The sequence below is a fragment of the Neofelis nebulosa genome, chromosome 12, assembly GCF_028018385.1.
Source record: "Neofelis nebulosa isolate mNeoNeb1 chromosome 12, mNeoNeb1.pri, whole genome shotgun sequence".
Lineage (NCBI taxonomy): Eukaryota > Metazoa > Chordata > Mammalia > Carnivora > Felidae > Neofelis > Neofelis nebulosa.
In genome coordinates this window covers 87,303,602-87,325,281 of record NC_080793.1, presented here as the reverse complement: position 1 = coordinate 87,325,281, position 21,680 = coordinate 87,303,602, and the positions used below count along the sequence as shown (strand labels likewise).

Genomic DNA, 21,680 nt, shown 5'->3' with positions numbered 1-21,680 from the left:
TTTGTGCCTACACAACATCCGTGGTGTACTAGGTGCTGTGCAGGACAAAGGAAGCTTGATAAAGCATAGCCACGCAAACTCTCCTAATTACTCTCCAATCCTCTGTTAAGTTTAATGTAGTTGAAATTGATAGGAAATATTTCCATTTTCTCTTCTGCAGGGGAAATAATTCAAATCCTTTTAACCTCTTGTCTGTTAACTCCCTGCATCCCAAACTCCATTAACTTAAAGGAAGAAACACGGTTAAACAGTTTTTGCCTATTGTATTAGTGGCATAAAATTTCGTAGCTCTGAAAGCGGGGGCTAAAATCAAAGGAAACCTGGAATGGATTAAAGAGGATGAGAAACTTCCCTAAGGATAAAATCATTCACATCTTCCAGAACAGAATGGTTGGCAACTGCTTTCCCACACAAGTACTCAAAGTACTTGCCGCACAGTCTTTTTTTTTCTTTTTTTTTTTTTTTTTTTTTTTTTGCCTCTCCACGATAATTTTTTAAGGAGGAAAAAAAATCAAAACATTCCATTTTTTTCATAAGTGACACTTCTAACACATTTTCCCCAATGCAAAAGTACTTTGAATACTTTTTTTTTTCTCCCGGTAAATAAAAGGATAGGTTTGAGTTGTTTGATGTCCTTACAGAATAACAATCCACATTTTGGTGGCCCAGGGCCAACACGGATGAAGTCAGTTGTCCTCTTTTCCCACCCTGTTCGTCTTCTGACTTTGTTTGCTTTTCGTAGTTCTCTGTGAGAGACTGTCACCTAAGAAATGAACGCAAATGTCATTAGGAGGGATTACAGTTTGTTTCTGGGAAGGTGTATTTATCTAAGTTCTCATTAATAACATTCAAGATGGAATCATTTCCTAACACTGCCCGACCCTTGGTTTGCGTGATGTCTGTTCATTTCGTATCTGTCACCCAGTGCCAGTGCCTGAGCGTGTATCTTGTTCATGTACCGGGGACATTGTTATTCACAGTAATTCCATACCAGTGGTGCAGTTGACTTATAAGAGTGAAGTGTCTGGGTGGAGAGAACATTAGGTGGTTTTGTTTAGAAATATAATCAGAAATGGGGAAAAATGGGAGAAGAAATATAAAGTGAATGTTATCTCTAGGTAATAAGCTTATTGTCGATTTTCATTTTTTGTCTTAGGGTTATCTGTTTTTCTGAATTTCTAAATGAAGGAAAACAATTGAAATCTTAGAAAAAGAAGAAATTACAGTTGCTGCTTCTTTTCTTATTTTGTATTTGCCCGTCTTAAGAGACTCACCCGGGCTGATTTTCATATGTGCTGTTTCTCTCCCGAGGAGTTTTTCCTTCTCTCCCGTGCAGGAGCCTGTTTGCCGTGTCTTAGCAAGAGAGTTCATGAGTTTGTATAAAAGTAGGACCTGAACATAAATGCATAACTGTAGCAGACTTTGATTCTTTTTATTTATTTATTTTAATTGGCTAACCTCCTTTGTAGATGGAATCTTGCATGTATTTTGCTACAAGCCTATGCTTACGGTCTTTGCATTTGCAGACGAGGATAGGGGTTGTTGGGGATGAATGTCTTGAGATGCATGGGAGGCTTTAGGAAATACGAAAACAAGTATGGTAGAGTTTGTAGGCTGAATCACGTTTGAGAGATACTTTTAATCGAAAGCCGTTCGTTAACGTTTCTCAGCCCCCAGCTCCTCGATCTTATTTCAGATTAAAGTCCCAACGTATTTAAAATGTTTTCGCCTTGATCCATTGGCCATTAAGAGTCATGTTCAGACTGCACTTAACCGTGGGCACCTTTGCTACCGCTGTCCAGAGAAATACCTCGTAACTCTTTTGTTCTTCAATTTCTGAATTTTCAAAAACTGGTCCCTCTCCTAAGCCCCCTCCCTTCTCCTTTTTCTTTTCACAATTGAAAAAAATTTCTGCATCCTAACTTTTTGAGAATTCATCCGACAACTATCAGACATTACAGAAGATAGAATAAAATTGAATGCCGTGGGAGTTTTGTGTAGTACATAACCAACAAGGAATAATTTGGTCTATTTGTTTTTTCCCATCTAATATTTTAGGTACAAGCCTATGCAGAAAGTGGATGGGGTTGCAGATGGTTTCACAGGAAGTGGTCAACAGACAGGCACATCTGTTGAGCAAACTGTAATTGCCCAAAGTCAACATCATCAACAGTTTTTAGGTATGTTAAGGTGTAATGCGTATTAGTTGCTATTAGCATGTTGAAAAGAAGAGAACAATACTAGTGTTTTCTCCAAGTGCTGTGTCTATTACAGATGTTAATTACACAGAAAGATTTGTGTGTCTCCGTGTATATCCTACGATAGTTGTAGATCATTTCTACTTTCTCATGTTCCCGAGAGCTTTTAAAAAATCTCAAGCTGCGTAGGACCTCTAAGTGCATGTGAATGAAAGGCTCATAGCCGTGACCTCGTCTTGCAGAATTTGTATTCATGGAGTTTTTGTGATGAAAATTGCGTTGTGTCCATTTTCAGTAGTTTACTTCAAGTACCAACAAGAATTCTCATTGCCTGCCGATAACATTGCAAAACGCATAGGCTCAGATTAGAAAAAAAAAAAAATTGCTAGAAACTTTGGAAAAGTAAGCTGTTCATTAAACTGATCACAGTCTGTCCTATTCTTGTAATTTTGTAGATGGTGTCCGTGTGTCTTATTACTTAAAGAGTTAGGAATTGGAACATTCCGCATATTCCTGTGATAGCTAGACGTGCAAAAAATGGCACTTTAACTGACAACTCTTGTCGAGATGAAAACACATAGTGTCCGTGCAGCAGATCAAGACAGACAGAAGCCAGCAAAGAGTTTGCGTGTGTGTGAGTCTGTGGCGTGTGTATACTTGTCGATGTGGACTTTCTGACAAACAATGCACAAGGCCTCTCAGGGCAGAGTAGATACTGATGTTGAAAGCGTTATGGCAGCGTTTCTCAAACTGGAGTCGCCACGTGTGTTCTGGAGAGCCTGAGCTGAGCTCTCAACGAGAATTTTGATTTTTTTTTTTTTACTTTGTTTTTATTTCAATTAGAATCTGTAAAAAAAAAAAAAATTATAATAGGAGCGTCTTCTGGATTATCTAGAAGAGTAGAACGAAAACCGTTGTGCGGTTTTAGTTTACGCATCTGGATTTGAATTTAGGATAAAGCAGGCACCGAAGTGCATCGCACGAATTGTCCAGAGCTAATGAGAAAAGAACAGGGAGAGACTTACTAGGTAAATTACATAAATTATGTAATTCGTCCCAAGGGAAGGCTAAATGACGTCCCAGTGCTTTGTGGAGGAAGGTTCCACAGCTTTGAATACAGGATAATAACAGGAGAATCAGCCCCACCAAGGACATGTTGGTATAGGCCTGTCAAACTCAAAAGTTCTAGGCCACAGCAGTCAATACAGTATTCATGTTGTGAGCGGGAATTTAGTGATAGGACAGCAGTCTCGTCCATCATATCAAATTAATGTTGTTAAGTTTAATGTTGTTTTTGTAGTTTTATGTGTGTTCATTTCGTAGCTCTTTTAGTTTGTGATGTTATAAGAAGTATGAGCCTACGGAGTTTAAAGCTACGTTTAGTTTTTTATATTCCTAAGTAACACAACACAATAATAACTAAAACCAATACTGACCAGCTCGAGATATTTTTCTCTTAGTGGAGGCCCTAGGTTGAGAGACATTATGGTATGTTATTTCTAGTATAATCGTAGTGAAAATTTAGTTCCTCCACAATTTTTCAGTGCCTCCTCAATTCCCCTCCACTGATGCTGTTGCTACATTTTGTTTGAAACGTACTACTATGAGAAGTTCTTCCATCGTTGGACCTCTGGCCTTTATGGGTTTTTTTTTTTCCTTTTTTTAGTCTTCTTAAATTTTCCCTCATTAATCTGTAATTGGCACAATCCATGAGAGGTTTTTTGTTGTTTTTTTTTTCTGTTGTGTTGTCATGGCAACAGATGCATCTCGAGCACTTCCAGAGTTTGGAGAAGTTGAAATCTCTTCTCTGCCAGATGGTACTACCTTTGAGGATATCAAGTCACTGCAGAGTCTTTATCGAGAGCACTGTGAGGTAAGTTTTTTCAAACGCAGTATGAACGCACACTAAAATTTTTGCCAGACAACTTGCTAAACTAAAATAATCAAGCTTATTCCTAGAGGACAGGTAAAGTTAGTTCATGTATCTTTGAACACTGAGAAATTCATCTTTCTTCCGGTCTCCGCCTGAAGAAATGATGGACGCAAGAAAACGAGAATACGTTCTACTCTCTGTCTCCTTAGCCTTTCCTAGTCTGAATCCTTAGACGTGGCAATTCCACCACTTCTAGGTACTCACCCGACAAAGTATGCCACCTGGGTGAAGACATAAGTGCACAAGGAACTCGTTGCATTACGGCTTTTAGCGCAAAAGATTGGTTGGAGCGTCCACATCTACAAGGGAACTGAATAACACACGGTACATACGGTCTCTTGAGCAGAATTCTGTGCCGCCATTAAAAAGAACAGACGCTTCTAAGTGTACTAATGAGGAATAAGTTCCAGGATGTGGAACATGTGACTCTTCCAGGAACACGTGACTCTTGATCTCAGGGGCGTGAGTTCGAGCCCCGTGTTGGGTGTAGACATGACTTAAATAAATCCATAAACTTAAAAAAAAAAAAAAGAGTATTTTCTAGAAATGCTTAGTGAAACGCGTTAGGTGTTCCTTCCAAGGATTAATGAGGTTCTAGTTTTGTTTTGTTTTTGTGGTTACTTAACGTTTCTCTTGGTATTTTCCATCCCTGCTTCTCCTCCTTTTGGCAGTGTGCCCCATTGCACCTGGCTCGTTGTCTCCAGGACAGCGGGTTAATGTACCTGTAGCTCACCTGGTGGAAAGGGCATAAGGGATCGCCGTAAGAATCGTCTTAAGTGCCTCTCTTTTTGAAAGAGGAGTCTGTTTAGAACTTAAGTAGCTTTATTCCAGGGCTATTTGTGATCTGCTCAGGAGTAGAAGATGTTCCCTTGCCTTTCCTGGACAGCCCTCCTGACTGCGGACAAGGCAGTATGCAGTGAGAAGTCTCAGCTCACAGCGTTCACAGATTTCTTTCCCACTCCAGAAATACCAACTGCTTGAGCGAATCCGAGTGCTTGTCAAGGGTGCTAGATCATTAACAACCAAGGGCAAGTTCTCTCTTTGTTCCCAACATTTGTTGGCATGATAAAGACGCTTAGTATCCATCCGACTACACTCGAAAGAATTCTCCCAACCTGAAAGAATTCCTGGAGGAGCCTTATGTGTCTAGAAAAAAATTCTTTCTTTGTACATAAATATCACATATATTCACTCAAGATTTTTATGTGAAGATTCTCTAAGCAACTTCTCACTTCTCTGTGTTCAGGTGAATCCTTCTTAAAGCAACCCAACCCTCACAAATATAATTTAGATTCTTTTGAAGTTTCTCTTTGTTCAAACTACAAGTTGGAGCACGATCCTTTGTATTACTAAGGAGTGTACGGTAAGCTTATTCCAAGTGAAAAGCTCCACCAATAAGGTGAGAGACGAAAGTATCTTCAGGATCAAAAAATTTCATTAACATACCAGCATCCGGGAATAGTCTCTATGAAGAGAGATGGATGGGTATGGTAATCAGTATATGTGGGGAATGACGGTCCATAGAACAATCCCCATGTTTTCACAGAGTTACAAACGTTCACGCCATTTCTCGGGAGACATGGCGGCAGGTATGGAAAAGAAGAATCGTGATTATTTTTTCATGTCAGACTTCCAGACTTTTGAAGTACAGGTGTCTCAGTCTCGTCTCCTCTCCTGTAAATAGTCACCTGCCCGAAACCAGTACAATAAGGATTATTTAAAAATACATCTGCCTGTATATTTCAGTCGGAACGTATTTGAAAGTGGGTGGACAAATGATAAAATGTTTTATTCACTTGTAAAAATGTCCCAAGTGAGGCTGATGGGAATGTCCTTTTCAAAAGAATCATTTGAAATTATTTAATTTGGAGAGATTGCGTTTCAGATGCACTGAATTCTTTACTTGCCTTATTTTTTTCATATTCTGTGCAGTTTATGTTTTTTAAAAATTTTTTTTCAACGTTTATTTATTTTTGAGAGACAGAGAGAGACAAAGCATGAGGAGGGGAGGGGCAGAGAGAGAGGGAGACACAGAATCCGAAGCAGGCTCCAGGCTCCGAGCTGTCCGCACAGAGCCCGACATGCGGCTCGAACTCCCGAACTGTGAGATCATGACCTGAGCCGAAGTCGGATGCTTAACCGACTGAGCCACCCAGGCGCCCCTAAAATTTAGTGTTCTCATAGATAGAGATACCTAGGTATTATATATGATGTTAGTAGTTGTTTTGTTAGTAGATATCTCTTAGACTGTGCCCACGGTACAGTTAGGAGAGCAGTTTAATAATTTGCCTCTTGAGAACATTTTTGCCTGGGAAGAGGGACATCTATCTGTCTTTCACTGTCAAGGCTTATACTTGCATCTTAATTGTTCTTAGTATCATAGGGTGAGGAGTGTGTTCATTCATTCATTCCCTTCCCTCCGTCTTCATTATGCAATGACGTGTAACATTCCCTACTGCTCACCAGAATATGCCCTCAAACGTATTTTGCGTCACATTTGAATTGGTCTCAGTGTGTTTATATAGAAGGACAGTTATTCTCCGTATCCTATGTAGGGCCAGATCGACACAGGTGGCAGAGACTATAGAATTGTGGTTACAGTTTCCTCTGTTTGCCTCAAATACCCAGATGGACTCTCCTGATTGCCCCCTGTTGTCTCTCTGCTTCTGTGAACTCTAGATCTCGATGGGCCTGTTTTACCTGTCCTGGTTCTCAGTACTGCCAGCATCAAACACATTATGCTGATGACTTCTGTCTTTTATGCTCAAAATAATCACAGAATCACATGTTCTTTGCACAAACAAGTGATTCTTTGGTTTTGTGACTGCTTTTATCTGAAGACGAATTTATAAACTAATTGCCATGGCAGGGTGAAATTAAACCTGATCATCAAAATTTAATGAAGGGGGCAAATTTTAGCATCATCAAAAAAAAAAAAAAAGCATCTTTGATGCAGCTGGGAAATGGTTCTGGGAGATAAAATGAAGGAGAAGGAGGATGCGGCTCCTGCCCCCAAGGTCAGAAAGGGGGATGGTCTTAAAGCTCCTCTCTGAAGGGAGTAAGCCGAGGGAGGATTGAGATGGAGGTGTGGCTTGACCACAGAGGTACCCTTATTCTGCCCAGACAGGTGCTGTCCTCTGAAGGCCATTGTCATTGTAGTTCCTGGTCCAGACTCTGGTTGCCTAGGAACACTCCAGAATCCTAGTCAGCCGCCCTAGACAGGCCCATTTAGCCTTGACTCTGTCCACCAGGCCCAAGCAGCTCCACACCCTTTGCTTCCGCCATCTTTGACGGCCGGGAATACACCCAACCCTCTGGGGACTGGTGTGAATCGCACCTTTGTTGTGTGCCCGTTGGGTCTGAGAATAGGAAGAGTGGCAGCGGCCATGGAAGCTGAAGGAAGCCGTGTGTGAAGGAATGAAAGAAAAGCAAGAGAAGAAAATGGAGAGGAAGGGGAGTTAAGGAGAACAAAGAGAGTTAAAGCGAGGCTGGGATACAATACGAGGCCACTATTGGAGGAATACACGCCATCCCGTCAGTCTTTCCAGACGTTATGTTCTCCCTGCCTGAGCTCTTCTGTTTGCCTTCCGTTGGCAAAATTTACTCCATGTTCACCGTATAGCTTACGAACCCACAGGTGTCTTCACCACTGCCATCCCGACACGTAACGCGCTCTTCGCACGTCCCCTTGAGAAGCATCGTAAGGTCACGCGGATATAACCGTTTTCTTTTTTTAGGCAATATTGGACGTTGTCGTGAATCTTCAGTTTAGCCTGATAGAAAAACTGTGGCAAACGTTCTGGCGCTATTCTCCCTCTACTCCAACCGACGGCACTACCATCACCGAATCAAGGTCAGAATCAATATGCTTTTCCAATTCATTTTCATGGCCGAGTAGATGTCACAGCTAATAAACGAGAGATATGTATACCAGTTGTGAACCTTACGTGATAACAGTAAATGAATGGATAGAAATGAACCACAAAGTGCTCTCTGGAGGTTTCGGTGTGTGTGTGGTAGCTCCCATTTTTATTGATTTGGGGGACTGCGGTAGAGCTGTTTCATACTCATGGAATTAGTACCATACCTGCCTCTCCTGCCGTCAGAAAGCATTAACGTGCACAGGCAGCTCTGGGGGCGCGTTATATGTATCCAGCCGTACGGAAGCAGTGCAATGGTGGTATAGTGCTAACCTCAGTAATATTTGATAAACTAAAACTATTTTTAAAGTCCATTTTCTTTTTTATCCTCATCTGCCATCTGTTCATTTGCTACATTTATTCACACCAGCAATCTGAGTGAAATAGAAAGTCGACTTCCGAAAGCAAAGCTGATAACTCTGTGCAAACATGAGTCTATCCTGAAATGGATGTGTAACTGTGACCATGGGATGTACCAGGCTTTGGTGGAGATTCTCATCCCCGACGTGCTTAGACCTATTCCTAGTAAGTTAAATGCAGACAAGTACGGATGCTTTTATTCTCATACATTCCACCCAAGAAGTTTGGGGAAGCGACGTCGCGATCTAGGGTGATTCTAACCTCATTTCGATTTGCCAAATAAAAGAAAAAAACACAAAAACAGAAAACCATGCAACACAAAAGAATATTGAATGAAAGCAGCTTAGAGCAAAACTGTAGTTAAACGGGGAAAAAAAAACCACAATCTGTTTTCCAATCTTTCATTTTCTTTTCAATAGAAAAGATAACCTAAAGATGTGACAGCCATCGGTGACTAATTATTATCAGAACACTCCCAAGCCAGGCAACCTTGTAAAAATTATTCTCCCCAAGGACACAGTTCCCTTCAGAAAGCCAAAAGTTTATGAAATCTGTAATTGTGGGGCCAGCCTCCTTCCTTCGTGGTTGCTTTTGATTTGAAATGAATTCATCTTGGTTTCCACTAAAGTTGAATTCCTGTACAAAAGCATTTACTTTGTCACCCTCCATCACGTTGAGAACCACAAATGCAGTCTCCATTAACAGTAATGGTTAACTGGCATTTGGAGAGAAATCTCTCTCTCTCTCTCTCTCTCTCTCTCTCTGTATATATATATATATATATTACTACATGAGCATTCCCACCATGAAGCAAGTAGGTATTACATAGATAAATTAGGTTTCCTTTTTTAAGGGATGGTGCATATTTGGAACAAACAAAGTCCTTTTCTGCACGTGTCAATATAAATGCTACCGTGGATACTTGTGGGAGAGGTAGGCAGTTGAATTGATTTTATGCGAACACCTTTACGAGCACATACTAGTGACCTTAACTTTTCAAGAAGTGGGACAGAATTTCCACTCTGCAATGACATGAATAAAGTAAAAGCAGAGTCTTTTAGCTTGTGAAATTGGCAACCCTGTACTTCAAGTACACTGTTCACAGTTGATTGATGTTAAATCCTAACAAAGTATTGAAGGAGGGATTTTGTAGAAGACAAGGTGAAGATATCAGCATGTGTATGTTTATATTTTCTTTTTTTTTCTAAATATGACAAACTGGAAGATCGTGCTTTCCACCTGTTTCCCGCCATCTTAAAATAGATGCTTAGATACTCATTTACATATACTATCAACGAACACACATAAGTTTGTATAGAAATAAGTTTAGGAAAAAGAAATCCAACTGTCATTGTCTCACATTTTTGTCAATTGCTGGTATATTCCACTCTATCTGCAGCAAGCTTCCTGACTGACAATTGATTAAAAATGACGCTGTCATGGAAAATTGCAGTGTGTAAATTCTCTACTGATTTATGTTCCAGAATCTTGATTTTCCTTGTTTTTGTCTTGCTCCCTGTGCTCTGAGTGATAATCTTAAACAGTTCTGAAGCCTTTTGCTTCTGTTAGCACCAGAAGACTTGTGAAGTCAACACTTTCCTAAACTAAATCATGTATCAATTTTAATTGACTCTACACCTCATCATTTTAAGTGCACAGTACACTTGACCTTTGTTTTGTGCAAATTTTGATTCGAAAACCCATTTCTTCTGCCCAGAAGTTTGTCTCTACATTTAGCGGACAACTCAACTTCAGGAATTTTCACCTGACATTAGTTTGATAGCTTCTGTGAAGTTACCAGGGACATTAATGTGCTACCCTCCAAAGTACACTTGGAGATTTAATTCTGATTCTGCAACAAGACTTAAGAAAATACAACTTAAATTACAGCTTAAGTAGCTATCTTCCGATCATGTGCCTTTTAATATCAATTGCAAGCAGGTTGAGACAAGTTAGCTTTGGAATCGTTTTCAATTGTAAACCATCCATTCATGAGAAAAAGTTGTCAGAGTCAGAATGCACAATTTGATCTGACATGAATCCCTAGAGAGAGAGCAAACTTAATTTTATTTTTAAAAATTATACTTTCCTGGCTACAAGTACTTCACTCTACCGTTTACTGTCCAGATGGGATTCCTTTTTTTAGCCAAAAAATGTCTGCATATCACACTAATTTGAAGTCAGCTTGAAGCTACTATATTCTAAAATACATTTATCTGAAAATGAAAAAACAGTGAAGTGTAAGAATTGCATAAGAACTCAACCAGTAACATTTATGTACAATTTTGAGCGTATGTAAAGGTGGCCCCCGATGTCATGTAGTACAAGAAAGCAAAAACTTACAGTCACTTGATATACAAAACATCTTTTTCTCTAATAATCTTCCCTAGCATGAAATTTGTCCAGATGAAACAAGACCCATGCTAAATATTTTTTTAAAGTAACTTTTCTTGCTTCTTGGTTTTTTTTTTATGCTGATCAAGTAATGCGTTCTATGTTAACAGTAGAAAACATGCAAATGCAGATAGCCAAGGTGAATTTTGAACAAAATTTTACTGAGTTTCAAAAAGGGTCGTTAATTTTTTTTCACTCTTTTTTCATTTCCATTCATGCCTGCCCTCCATGGTTCTAATACATAAGACAGCAGAAAAATATTTTTCTTTCTTTTTCTTTTTTTGGCTCAAGTGGGAAGCTCTGGAAATTTCACAAGATTCATTCTCTAGAAATTTCCAAGTCCGTGTTTCCAGTAGATGATTGTCATGTTTAAGAGTCGATACTTCTTGAGTGTTTTTCCTGATCAAAATTGAGTCATTTGAACCTCTGTTCTATCATTTGACCAGTGAAAGAAATGATTTAAAAAAAACAGTTGTTTTTATGATTGGGATAGTGAAATTTGTATCTTTCGCAAGCAACTTGAGCAAGCTAAATTATTTCTAACCCTGCTTTACCAAAAATGATAGAGAGAAGCATTGTCAGACTCATTTGAGCACAGGAAGAAAAAGCAAGGAATTTAATCCCAGCATTAACATTAATATCCTTGGTAGCCTTAGAGAAAAACATAGCTTTTGTGTGTCTTAGAGTAGACTACAAATTCGAATGCCTACCACATTATTGAGAACCCACAGAGGTTAATTTCATGTTGTGGGTGTTTCAGACACTTATCTGTTAAATGTCTGAAACTGTCCCCTACACTGAGGAGCGTTGGGTACAGATGAAGTAAAATGCTATTGACTGAATTACTTTGTTGAACAAGAGAAGAAGTCTTTTTTTTTATTATACGACAGTCCCTTCTTGTAAAATAATTGTAGTCATTACTGATAACTGATGATGCTTCCAGTCATTTTATGACCACTATAAAAACTACTCTCATGGGACCCAGCCCTCTTTCAGGTCTTAACAGATTCATCAAGAACATGGAACGGACTATTTTAGGAATATCTTAAGAATACCGGTCTCTGTGACAGCAATTTTATCACATTGATCTTTTATCTCTACCTGCCAAGTGAAATGGAGAATAGTTATCCAAAATTTTCAAGTCAGGCAATTTTAATTTTTTCCTTACTTTTCAACAAGAGTAACAGATAACTAATATGATATGTTCTAGCATGAATAGATATGTAGAGGAAGGGAGAAAGCTGTGCAATATTTTCTTTTTAACTGAAGAAAGGAAAATTGATTAAGAGCTTAACAAATCAAGATGAAGAATTTATAAAGAAAATACTTAGCCTTTGGGCATAAAGCTGTTAACGAAAGAACGTCTCGTTTAAGATAGAAAATTCCATAAGTATATTCACAACTGGTATATGTCGCTATAAGCAGAAACGTTTGAATGTTTTCATTTCCCAACAAAGTGTCATAAATATCTGGGAAAAAAATAGCTTTAAAAGAAAAAAAAAACCCAAAATACAATTCTTGGATGCTTTCAAAGTTAGAAATAATGTTAAAAAAGTCTTGTCAATGAGGGCAATATAAGTTCTGTGTTATTTGAAATGTCGTATACACATTTTTTCTCTTCTCCTGGAATAAAGATTAATGTTCTTTGGTGTCTTTTTCGTTCTGCTTTTATTCTTTAACATTTAGGTGCCTTGACCCAAGCCATTCGAAATTTTGCAAAAAGCCTTGAAGGTTGGCTTTCCAATGCCATGAACAATATCCCACAGAGAATGATACAAACCAAGGTAAGTTTTTATGTTTTTGCTTTTTCCTCTGTATTTAGAAAATTGTTCTGTCTTATGTACAATGTAGAAAATTATTCTGTATTATGTTGGTATCGTCATATATTGAACTTTTCAAACTGATTTTTTATTTTTGCTTTATCACCATGTAATAAAGAACTTTCACAGGAGATGTTGTTTGATAATGCTCCTTTCAAAGAAACTAGAGAATCATTTCAAGTGTGGTGTATTTATAAGCTTTTTTTCCAAAGTATATATTCCAGATTGCTTAATTTCAAAAATTAAAGAGGATCACCTAGAATGTTAAGTAGTTTCCATTTGAGTGAGTTTTAGCTTTTTGAAGTCCCCAACTATACTCATTATATTGCGAAACGTTCATGTAAATTGATACTCTTTTGATTTTCAGCATGTTTTATTTTTTTCAACACTGGAGAATGCTTTTGTGAATAGGTAGTCATTTCTTAAAGTGAGCAACTGTCTCATAATTGATCAGGGTTTATAAGGAATGTGGATTGTTTAGCTAGAGAAATGAATCCTGATCTCCACTTTGTCTCCTCCTAACCTTACTACTTTAGGTTAATCTGTGAACATATCCTCTGGCAAGATGGGACTGATTTTGTCTAAACTTTGTACCCAAAATTACATTCGTGGCTTTTTCTCAATGACTGTATCCACGGTCAGACTTCAGCCACACACCTTGTCTTTCAATTTGGGGGCATAGTTGAGAGATTGAAGTTCTTGTACCTGGCAAGTCTCGTTGGTAGCACGAGTAGCTCCCAGTTCTTTCTGCTTTGAGTTAAGATTTGCAATAACACTTTCTAATGCGTGCAGGAAAAAAAAAAAAACACAGCTAAGCAAAAAAATAAAACACACTGAAGGAACATTTCATCAGTATTCCCACCTTAGATTACTGCTCTAGAGCTATGCTGTTAATGCATGCATTACGGATAGCCACATTGACTTCTTAAATTTGAATTTTACCTTTAAATTAAACTAAAATTTGAGTTCTTCAGTCACACTAGCTATGTTTCCAGTGGGCCATAGCCCCACGTGACCAGTGGCTACCATAGTTGGCAGTATTTACATAGAGCATTTCCATCATTGCTGAAAGTTCTAGAGTGCCACATTGAGGTGGACAAAGACAAGAGGTGCCGTTTGATTATGATGGTTACCGGAACGCTTTCCCATTTGCGAAGTCAGTCATATTCACAACAATACTTCAAGCAGTTAAAAACACCTCCCTTCCCAGTATTACCAAAGCGAATGTGGTAGCAATCTGCCATATTGGCCATTCCATCGGTCCCCAGAGTCGATTTGGATGACCTGCCTTGGTGGAGGGTGTCTTCTGCTTTTCTGCTGTCACTGACGTGTAGCCTTTTTTTTAGCTGAGCACTCCCTCAGTGAAGATAATCTACCATGACAGAGGAAAGAGCATAATTAGGTTACGACTGGCCATTGTTATCAAACATACTCCATCACTGTAACTTAGTTTCTGTGTAACCTTGAGCAAGCTACAGAATCCCTTTAGGTCACAACATGTGTCTAATATAATAGTTCTAAGAATTAAACAAGGTAATATATGTGAGGCACTTACCGTGGTTTCTGGCACATAGGATGTACTCAGTTAATACAAATCACGGAAATGGAAAAAAAGTGTTAAGACTTATTTTTTGAGAGAATGTGACTCCTCCCATGTTCCACATAGTCCTGAAACGTCTATCAGAACACAGCATCCTTTGACCTGGGAACACCAGTATGGACTATTTAATCAGTTGCTGCTTACATGCCCATCGTGATTTAATGGCTTACCATACGTTCCTATCAGTATGGTAAAATGCTCATTAGGTTTCCTCTGCATGTGATCAGTTTCCAGGAGATCGTGAGATTTAGATATTTACTGAGACTTTTTTTTTTGACATTATTTTTGATATCTTTCAATGTACCTGTTTTATTCAAGGTCTCAGCAGGAAGCAAATGGTATATCCAAAGGGAGATTAATTGAAAAAAATTTAAGAAGGGTCTGTTTCCAAAGGTGTAAACAGAGTTAAGAAAACCCGGAGGAATGGTGAAGCACCCCAGGACTAACAATAGTGAGAAGTCCTGAGCATCCCTAGGTCTGAAGGGGAAAGAGGTAAAAGCTATGGCCTTAGGAGATCATCTCCTTCCCCGCCCACCCCACCCCCCCATCCCCCGCCCCAGGACTCTGGTCTTAGACCAGGAAAGCTGGCTTTGCCAAAACGGAGAGAGCAGAGGTTCTAGGGGAATGTATACTTTGAACTCAACTCTCTTTTTTCCTATCCTTGTGTCCCCTCCCAGTGTCTATCATTGGCCGAACCCAACTGGAAGCCAGAGTTTAAGGAAAGTGGTTAATGTAGTCCATTCAGAGTAGTCTTCCTGGGCACAGAGCGAAATGAAGAAGAATAGAAGGTAGATGAGGGGCAAATGGAGAAATCCTGGATAGCCTTTGCACATAGATTGAGATTTTTGCTTTATGTCTGATCAGTTTATCGGCTATGTATTTGCTGATAGAAGCTATGAACACTCTTGTTTCACCTGAAAAATTCCCAGGTTTCTGCAAAGTAAAGGCGGTAAGAGTGAATCTGAATGACATTGCTCTGAAGAGTCTATTTTTTTTTATCCATTTAAAAAAGTGAGGCTATATAATTTGGTTTTCTAAAAAAAAAAGAAAAAAATTGTATTTACAGAGTTTGTCGTTGAGGGTCCTACAGAGAGTAAAAAAGAAATGAAAGGCAACATTTTTCCTGCTTCCCTAGACAAAGTCATTTCCTGCAAGACTGGTTTAATTAGTGCTGCACCCAGATGTCAAAGAACATGGGAGTTTGTTTTAGTGTTGACCTCTACCTACTCAAAAGGAAAATAATACTTGGGTTTAGAGATTTAAATGCTATAATTTACAAGTAAGCTCTCGCACGAAATGAACTAAGTATCAGAAGGAAGCATTTAAAATTTGGCAGGGCAATAAAGATTTGAAGATTACAGTGGTTTCTTTTTCCGGAGAGAAACAACTACCCGATTTTGATGGGATTTCTTTACAGGTCGCCGCTGTAAGTGCCTTTGCCCAGACTCTGCGAAGATACACGTCGCTCAATCACCTGGCCCAGGCAGCTCGCGCAGTGCTTCAGAACACTTCTCAGATCAACCAGATGCTCAATGACCTCAACCGCGTTGACTTTGCCAATGTCCAGGTACTCCGTTTCTTTTCAAAATGGGTCTTTTGAGGAAAGACGCCTCATTCTTCTTCATGAGGATCGTCGTATTTGTTTCCATAGTCGCATCCGCGCACAGACGGCATCTATGTCCACATTGTCCTGCAAGATGAGAGTTTGACTTGGCCAAGACTTCACTGCTCCTCTGTTTTGTGGTTAAAGTCTGCTAAGATTTATAGTACTAGATGGGAACAGATGTCAGCAGGGTTTGCTAGATAGTTAATGGAGCAGGGACGCTCACAGTCCTTCAAATCAGGTAGGCAAGAGATTACACTCTTTTAGCTACTAGTTGTGGGACGGTGGGCAAGTTATTTAACTGCTCTGGGCTTTCCCTTCCACACCTTATAATACCTATCTTAGATTATTGTTGACATACGTAGGAATACATGAAGTCCTTTGCACCGTAACATACAAGAGGTACATGTTTTTAATAGTGCCCCACCTTGAGGGGCACCTGGGTGGTTCATTTCAGCGTCCAACTTTGGCTCAGGTCATGATCTCACAGTTCATGTGTTTGAGGCTTGTGTCGGGCTCTCTGCTGTCAGCTCAGAGCCTGCTTTGGATCCTCTGTCCCCCTGTCTCTCTGCACCTCCCCCTCTTGTGCTCTCTCTCTCTCTCTCTCTCTCTCAAAAATGAACATTAAAAAAAAATAGTCCCCCACCTTGAAAGAACTAGGAAGACTTAGAAATTCTATTTCAGAGTGCCTGGTAAATATTTGTTCCTTTGAAAGGAATTAGGTGCAAGATGTTTGACTGTTTTGTTCGTCCAAATGAAGAAAAAAATGTACTTGAACATTGTGATCAAACTATTCACTTGTACTTTAAGGTACACTTAAAAAGACAGCTAATTTAGGAATATTGTGAAATCCCACAAATAGTTTATTTCAGATACTAAGGTGATGGAACTAGTTGTTACCATGTAAAAATAGTACATTGCTCACTCAAAGTACAAGCAAAAAAAAAGAAAGAAATGCAGAAACTGAACATAATCAAAAACTTCTGTGCTTCAAGAGACCAGCAAAAAAAGTGAAACAACAACTGATAAGAATTGATGAAATTTTCTACTCCTGAAATCATTATTACATAGAAATACCTACATACCTACATACATACATACATTTGAAAAAAGAATTGAGAAGATTTTTACAAATTGTATATCTGATAAAAAAAATTTGTATCTGGAATATGTAAAGAGCTATTACAACCCAATAATAAAAAGATGGCCCAGGTAGAAAATGGGTGGCGACCTCCATAGCCATTTCTCCAAAGAAGATATACCGATGGCCAACAAGGACCTGAAACGATACTTAACGTAATTAGCCACCACAGAAATGCAAGTCAAAACCACAGGAGATACTATTTCCCACACGCTAAAATGGCTATCATGAGACCGGTAATCACAAAAAGAATGAAGGGAGTTAAGGGTGGACTATGCTACCCTAGGAAAGAGATTACCAATGAAAACAAATAGTGCGAGAAGTCAGATGGAGGGCAAGACGAAGGGCACGCTTCTATGGTCATGGTGAAAAATCGGAGCCCTCACGCACTACTGATTAGAACGTACGATGAGCCCCTTTGGAAAACGGTCTGGCAATTTCTCAAAAGGTTAAACATGGAGTTTTACCAGATGACTTAGCAACTTCACCCATAGGTACCTACGGAGAGAAATGAAATTGTGTCCACATAAAACTTGTCTGTGGACATTCTGTGGCAGCTTTATTCACGTTTGCTGCATAAAAGTGGCAACAACCCACTGCCTGTTCACTCCTGAGAGTGTAAACAAAGTGGGGCATATCCACCCAATGGAATATCATTAGCAATAATAAGAAATGAAGTTCTGACGGCTGCTACAGTGTGAATGAACCTTGGAAATATTATGCTAAGGGAAAGAATCCAGACACAAAGGACCATGTAGTGGATGATTCCATTTATATGGAATGTGCAGAATAGACAAATCTGTAAGAGACAGAAAGATCCATGACTGCCTGGATTTGGGGGACCGGGAATTGAAGGGTGACATAGGACACAAGGAGTGTGGGGTTTCTCTTGGGGGAAATGAAAACGTCTTAAAATTGTGACGGGTACACAGTTCTGTGAATGTACTACGGGAAGCCATTGAATGCTATACTGTACACAAGTGAATTATATGATACATCAGTTGTATCTCGATAAAACTTAAAAAAAAAAATCAATACCTTGGGGTGCTGGTGGCACCCTGGTACCTGGTAGCTGGGTGGCTCAGTCAGTTAAGCATCCAACTCTTCATTTCAGCTCATGATCTCATGGTTAGGGATTTTGAGCCCCGCATCAGCCTTTGGATTCTCTGTCTGCCCTCCTCCTCCCCCCCCCCCGCCCCCCCGCCCCAGAATAAATAGATAAACTTACAAAAAATACTTTGGCTTAAAAAGAAACCATTAATGACTCCCATTTCTTAGAAATTTTAATCCATAGTTCTGGTCTATTTTCGTTACTTAAATATATCAAAAAGTAGTATTTGGGGGCGCCTGGGTGGCGCAGTCGGTTAAGCGTCCGACTTCAGCCAGGTCACGATCTCGCGGTCCGTGAGTTCGAGCCCCGCGTCAGGCTCTGGGCTGATGGCTCGGAGCCTGGAGCCTGTTTCCGATTCTGTGTCTCCCTCTCTCTCTGCCCCTCCCCCGTTCATGCTCTGTCTCTCTCTGTCCCAAAAATAAATAAAAAACGTTGAAAAAAAAAATTAAAAAAAAAAAAAAGTAGTATTTGGGCTTGATTCATTCTAAGGCATAGTAATTAGTTAAGTTCATTCTGACTTTCATGGATTGAGCTCAAACTCCTAGTTATGGGGAAAATTTTTTTTAAGATGTATCTTTCTATATATCTATCTATGTATGAACACATATAAATGCACACATGCAAACATAAAACGTTCATAAGAGCAAACTGTCTCAGGTTTGCAAAGCCATTGACTTTACATAGTTCATTGAAATTTACATCAACTGATTTTCATGAGAATAAGTTCATATTCCCTTAAAATTTATCCTACAATGTTTCTTTCAATTCTTCATTCAGAAAAGATACTTTAAAAAGTATCTTTAAAAAAAGTTGAAGTAATAAGGTAACTTGTAGTTTCAAAAAGTAATGTAAGTTCAATAGCAGAAAATATATTTAATAATGATTCCCCAGGAAAAATAAGATAAAAACAGGGAGGGAGACAAACCATAAGACTCTTAAATACAGAGAACAAACTGAGGGGTGCTGGAGGGGAGGCGGGTGGGGGGATGGGTTAAATGGGTGACGGGCATTAAGGAGGGCCCTTGTTGGGATGAACACTGAGTGTCATATGTAAGTGATGAGAATCCCTGGGTTCTACCCCCAAAGTCAAGACTACCCTGTATGTTAACTAACTTGAGTTTAAATAAATAAATTTAAAGGGAAAATAAGTAAAATAACATGCTTTTTACATATCATTAAAAAAAAATACTTCCCAATAATAAACAGCTGAGAAGGGTTTTCTGTAATATTTGTGCATCTGTAACCCTATGAAGTATTTATGCAAGTGAGTTCTTCTGGGTTATAACTGCCAACCTTGAGACCGTCTTTGCATATACATGGTGGGTTATACCTCCTCTCTTCTCATCCTCTGCCCACCAATTGAGGCTACGTTTTTCCCTTCCTCTGCTTTCAGCTCTCAAGTTTTCCCGGGTCTGCGTGACAGTTATTAGTGCTGGGACGTGTATGCTCTACCCTCTACCCTCTATCCTCTTTCCTTTCCTCGGGGGACCAGGAACAACAGTGGCATGCCCTTCATGTCCCCCTACACCTTACTTCGCACCCTCGTTTTAATCAGTTATCTCCTTCTTAGGGTGCTACATTCCGTCTCTACTCCCTTCTGGCTTTCCTTTTCTGTTTGGAGGTTTGCTGGGTTTTCCTAGAGTCCCCTGGAGTTCTCCTTCTTCCGTTTCTCATTCCGATCTTATCACCCTCTCCTGTTCACCTGGAAGTTGTCCCTGCCCCTCCAAGATTGACCTCAGTAGCATGGACGCCTGTGGGGGTGATGGCTCTTGCATCAAGGAGACTTTAATGTAAAACAATGAGGTTACAGTTCAGTGTAAATATCATAATGCTCCGAAGAGCTCGAAAGTTCTCACAGGTTTCCTTCAGGATATCCATAAATCTTCATCACCATTGCATTCCCGCCTAATTAAATCTTCTTTTCCTCATGCGTTCAAGATGAGTTTTCTACTGCCACATTATTGATTTTCCGTTTCATTGAATCGATAGCATTACAATGGCGCCATTTTTATGTGTAAGTTTTCCATCTGCATTACGGGCAAGTAGGTTTGGTAGGTCGACCTGATGCGGCATCATCGCATACGCTTGTGGTTGTTTATTTAAAAGACATTCTGATTGTGAAGCTACCAACTCCTCATCATTTTGGATATAATTTATTTGTAAGTTGAGAACCTCTCTAATGGTCACCCTTAGCTTTGGCCGTTTACAGAGTTGAAATGTCCAGATTGTTTCACAAGGGAATATTTACAGCATACTCTGTTATCAGTATGTTTTCAATCTCCAGAGTAGTAAAATGGCATATAATGTCATTTGAAAAGCCAGACAATGTCCTGTGGTTTTATTTGTCTGAGTTAGGTTTCAGTTCCCCATCATCCTGTCTTTTCTCACAGCTGACTTCCAAGTAGATAGTGAGCTTGAATTTATGGTAAGAAATGAAATGAAATTCCTCCAAAGATACCAGTGCGATATCCTCCCCTATTCTCAGTGCACAAACAAACAGAAAACACCCCCTCCTACAGTGAGTATAGAGTTTCAGTTTTGCAAGATGAAAAAGTTCTGCAGATCGATTGCATAATAAAAAGCAGATGGTTGACACTCCTAGACTGCACTCTTAAAAAATGGGTAAGATGATATGTGTTATGTTCTGTGTTTTTCACCACAATTTTTAAAGTGCTTGGACATTAATGCAAAGAACAAAAACAAACTTCCCAGTCCTTTCCTTGATGCCTAAATTCTTCCCTGGGTACTCTCCAAGACTCTTGATATAAAATTTCCGAGTCATTTGACAGGGTGTGTTGAAGGAGCTTAGCTGTTCTTATGTAATTCTATCATAAAGGAGTAAGTGCAGAATTTGCAAAGGTAATAGTTTCAAGAGAGATGGTTCCATCGTTCTTCCTAATAGTAAAAAACTGGAACCGATGGACTTGGTTCTGTAAATAATGGCATATTCATGCCTTACAGCAAATTCAGTCGTTCAACAATAAATATAGCTCTACATTTGCCTACATGGAAATTCAGTTATCATATGGAGGTTAAGTGAAACTAAGCAGGATCTCTACTAGAATGTATAATAGGATCCTTTTTTTACCCTAAGTATTTATATATGCATCAGCACATATCATATGTGCAAAGTTTGAAAGGTTTACACATCAGCATGTTTTAGTTAGCTCTTAGCGTTGACATCTTAGATACCGTTAATATTTTTTTCCTTTGTGCTTGTTTGTATTTTCAGGTTTTTCTATAATTCTATTTTAGTGTACTTAAAGCATTTGAAAGTGATACTTAGGAGGTAATTCTGAAAGACTTTATGGCTAATAATTAGGTAAGAGAAGGATAGGGGATGGTGTCATCTGTTGAGAATTTAGAAGAAACTGGTGGTCTCCCTGGGGAAATAAAATAAATTCAGTTTGGGCATTTTGTATTTGAAATGCCTCCCGGTTGAAATGTCTCTTGAATAGGTAATGTCTCTACGATCAGAAGAGACGCTGGAACCAGAGAATGAAGATTAGGGGGTTATTCAGCTGAAACTATCTATGCGAATGAACTTGTCCTCTGAGAGCTCGGGGAATGGAAGCTATAAACACCCTTTGCAGAAAAATA

The 21,680-nt window shown here is 39.2% G+C and overlaps 1 protein-coding gene across 12 annotated transcripts in view; it reads left to right on the top strand.

Moving 5' to 3' along the window:
* Positions 1-21,680, top strand: part of RFX3 (regulatory factor X3) — a 292,672-nt gene that overhangs the window by 229,386 nt on the left and 41,606 nt on the right. For all 12 annotated transcript variants that reach the window (XM_058695807.1, XM_058695803.1, XM_058695806.1 and 9 more), the window contains 6 exons: positions 2,059-2,180; positions 3,959-4,071; positions 7,869-7,984; positions 8,422-8,576; positions 12,492-12,589; positions 15,643-15,792. In XM_058695807.1, the coding sequence (XP_058551790.1) occupies positions 2,059-2,180; positions 3,959-4,071; positions 7,869-7,984; positions 8,422-8,576; positions 12,492-12,589; positions 15,643-15,792 (754 nt within the window). The remainder of the gene's footprint in view (positions 1-2,058; positions 2,181-3,958; positions 4,072-7,868; positions 7,985-8,421; positions 8,577-12,491; positions 12,590-15,642; positions 15,793-21,680) is intronic.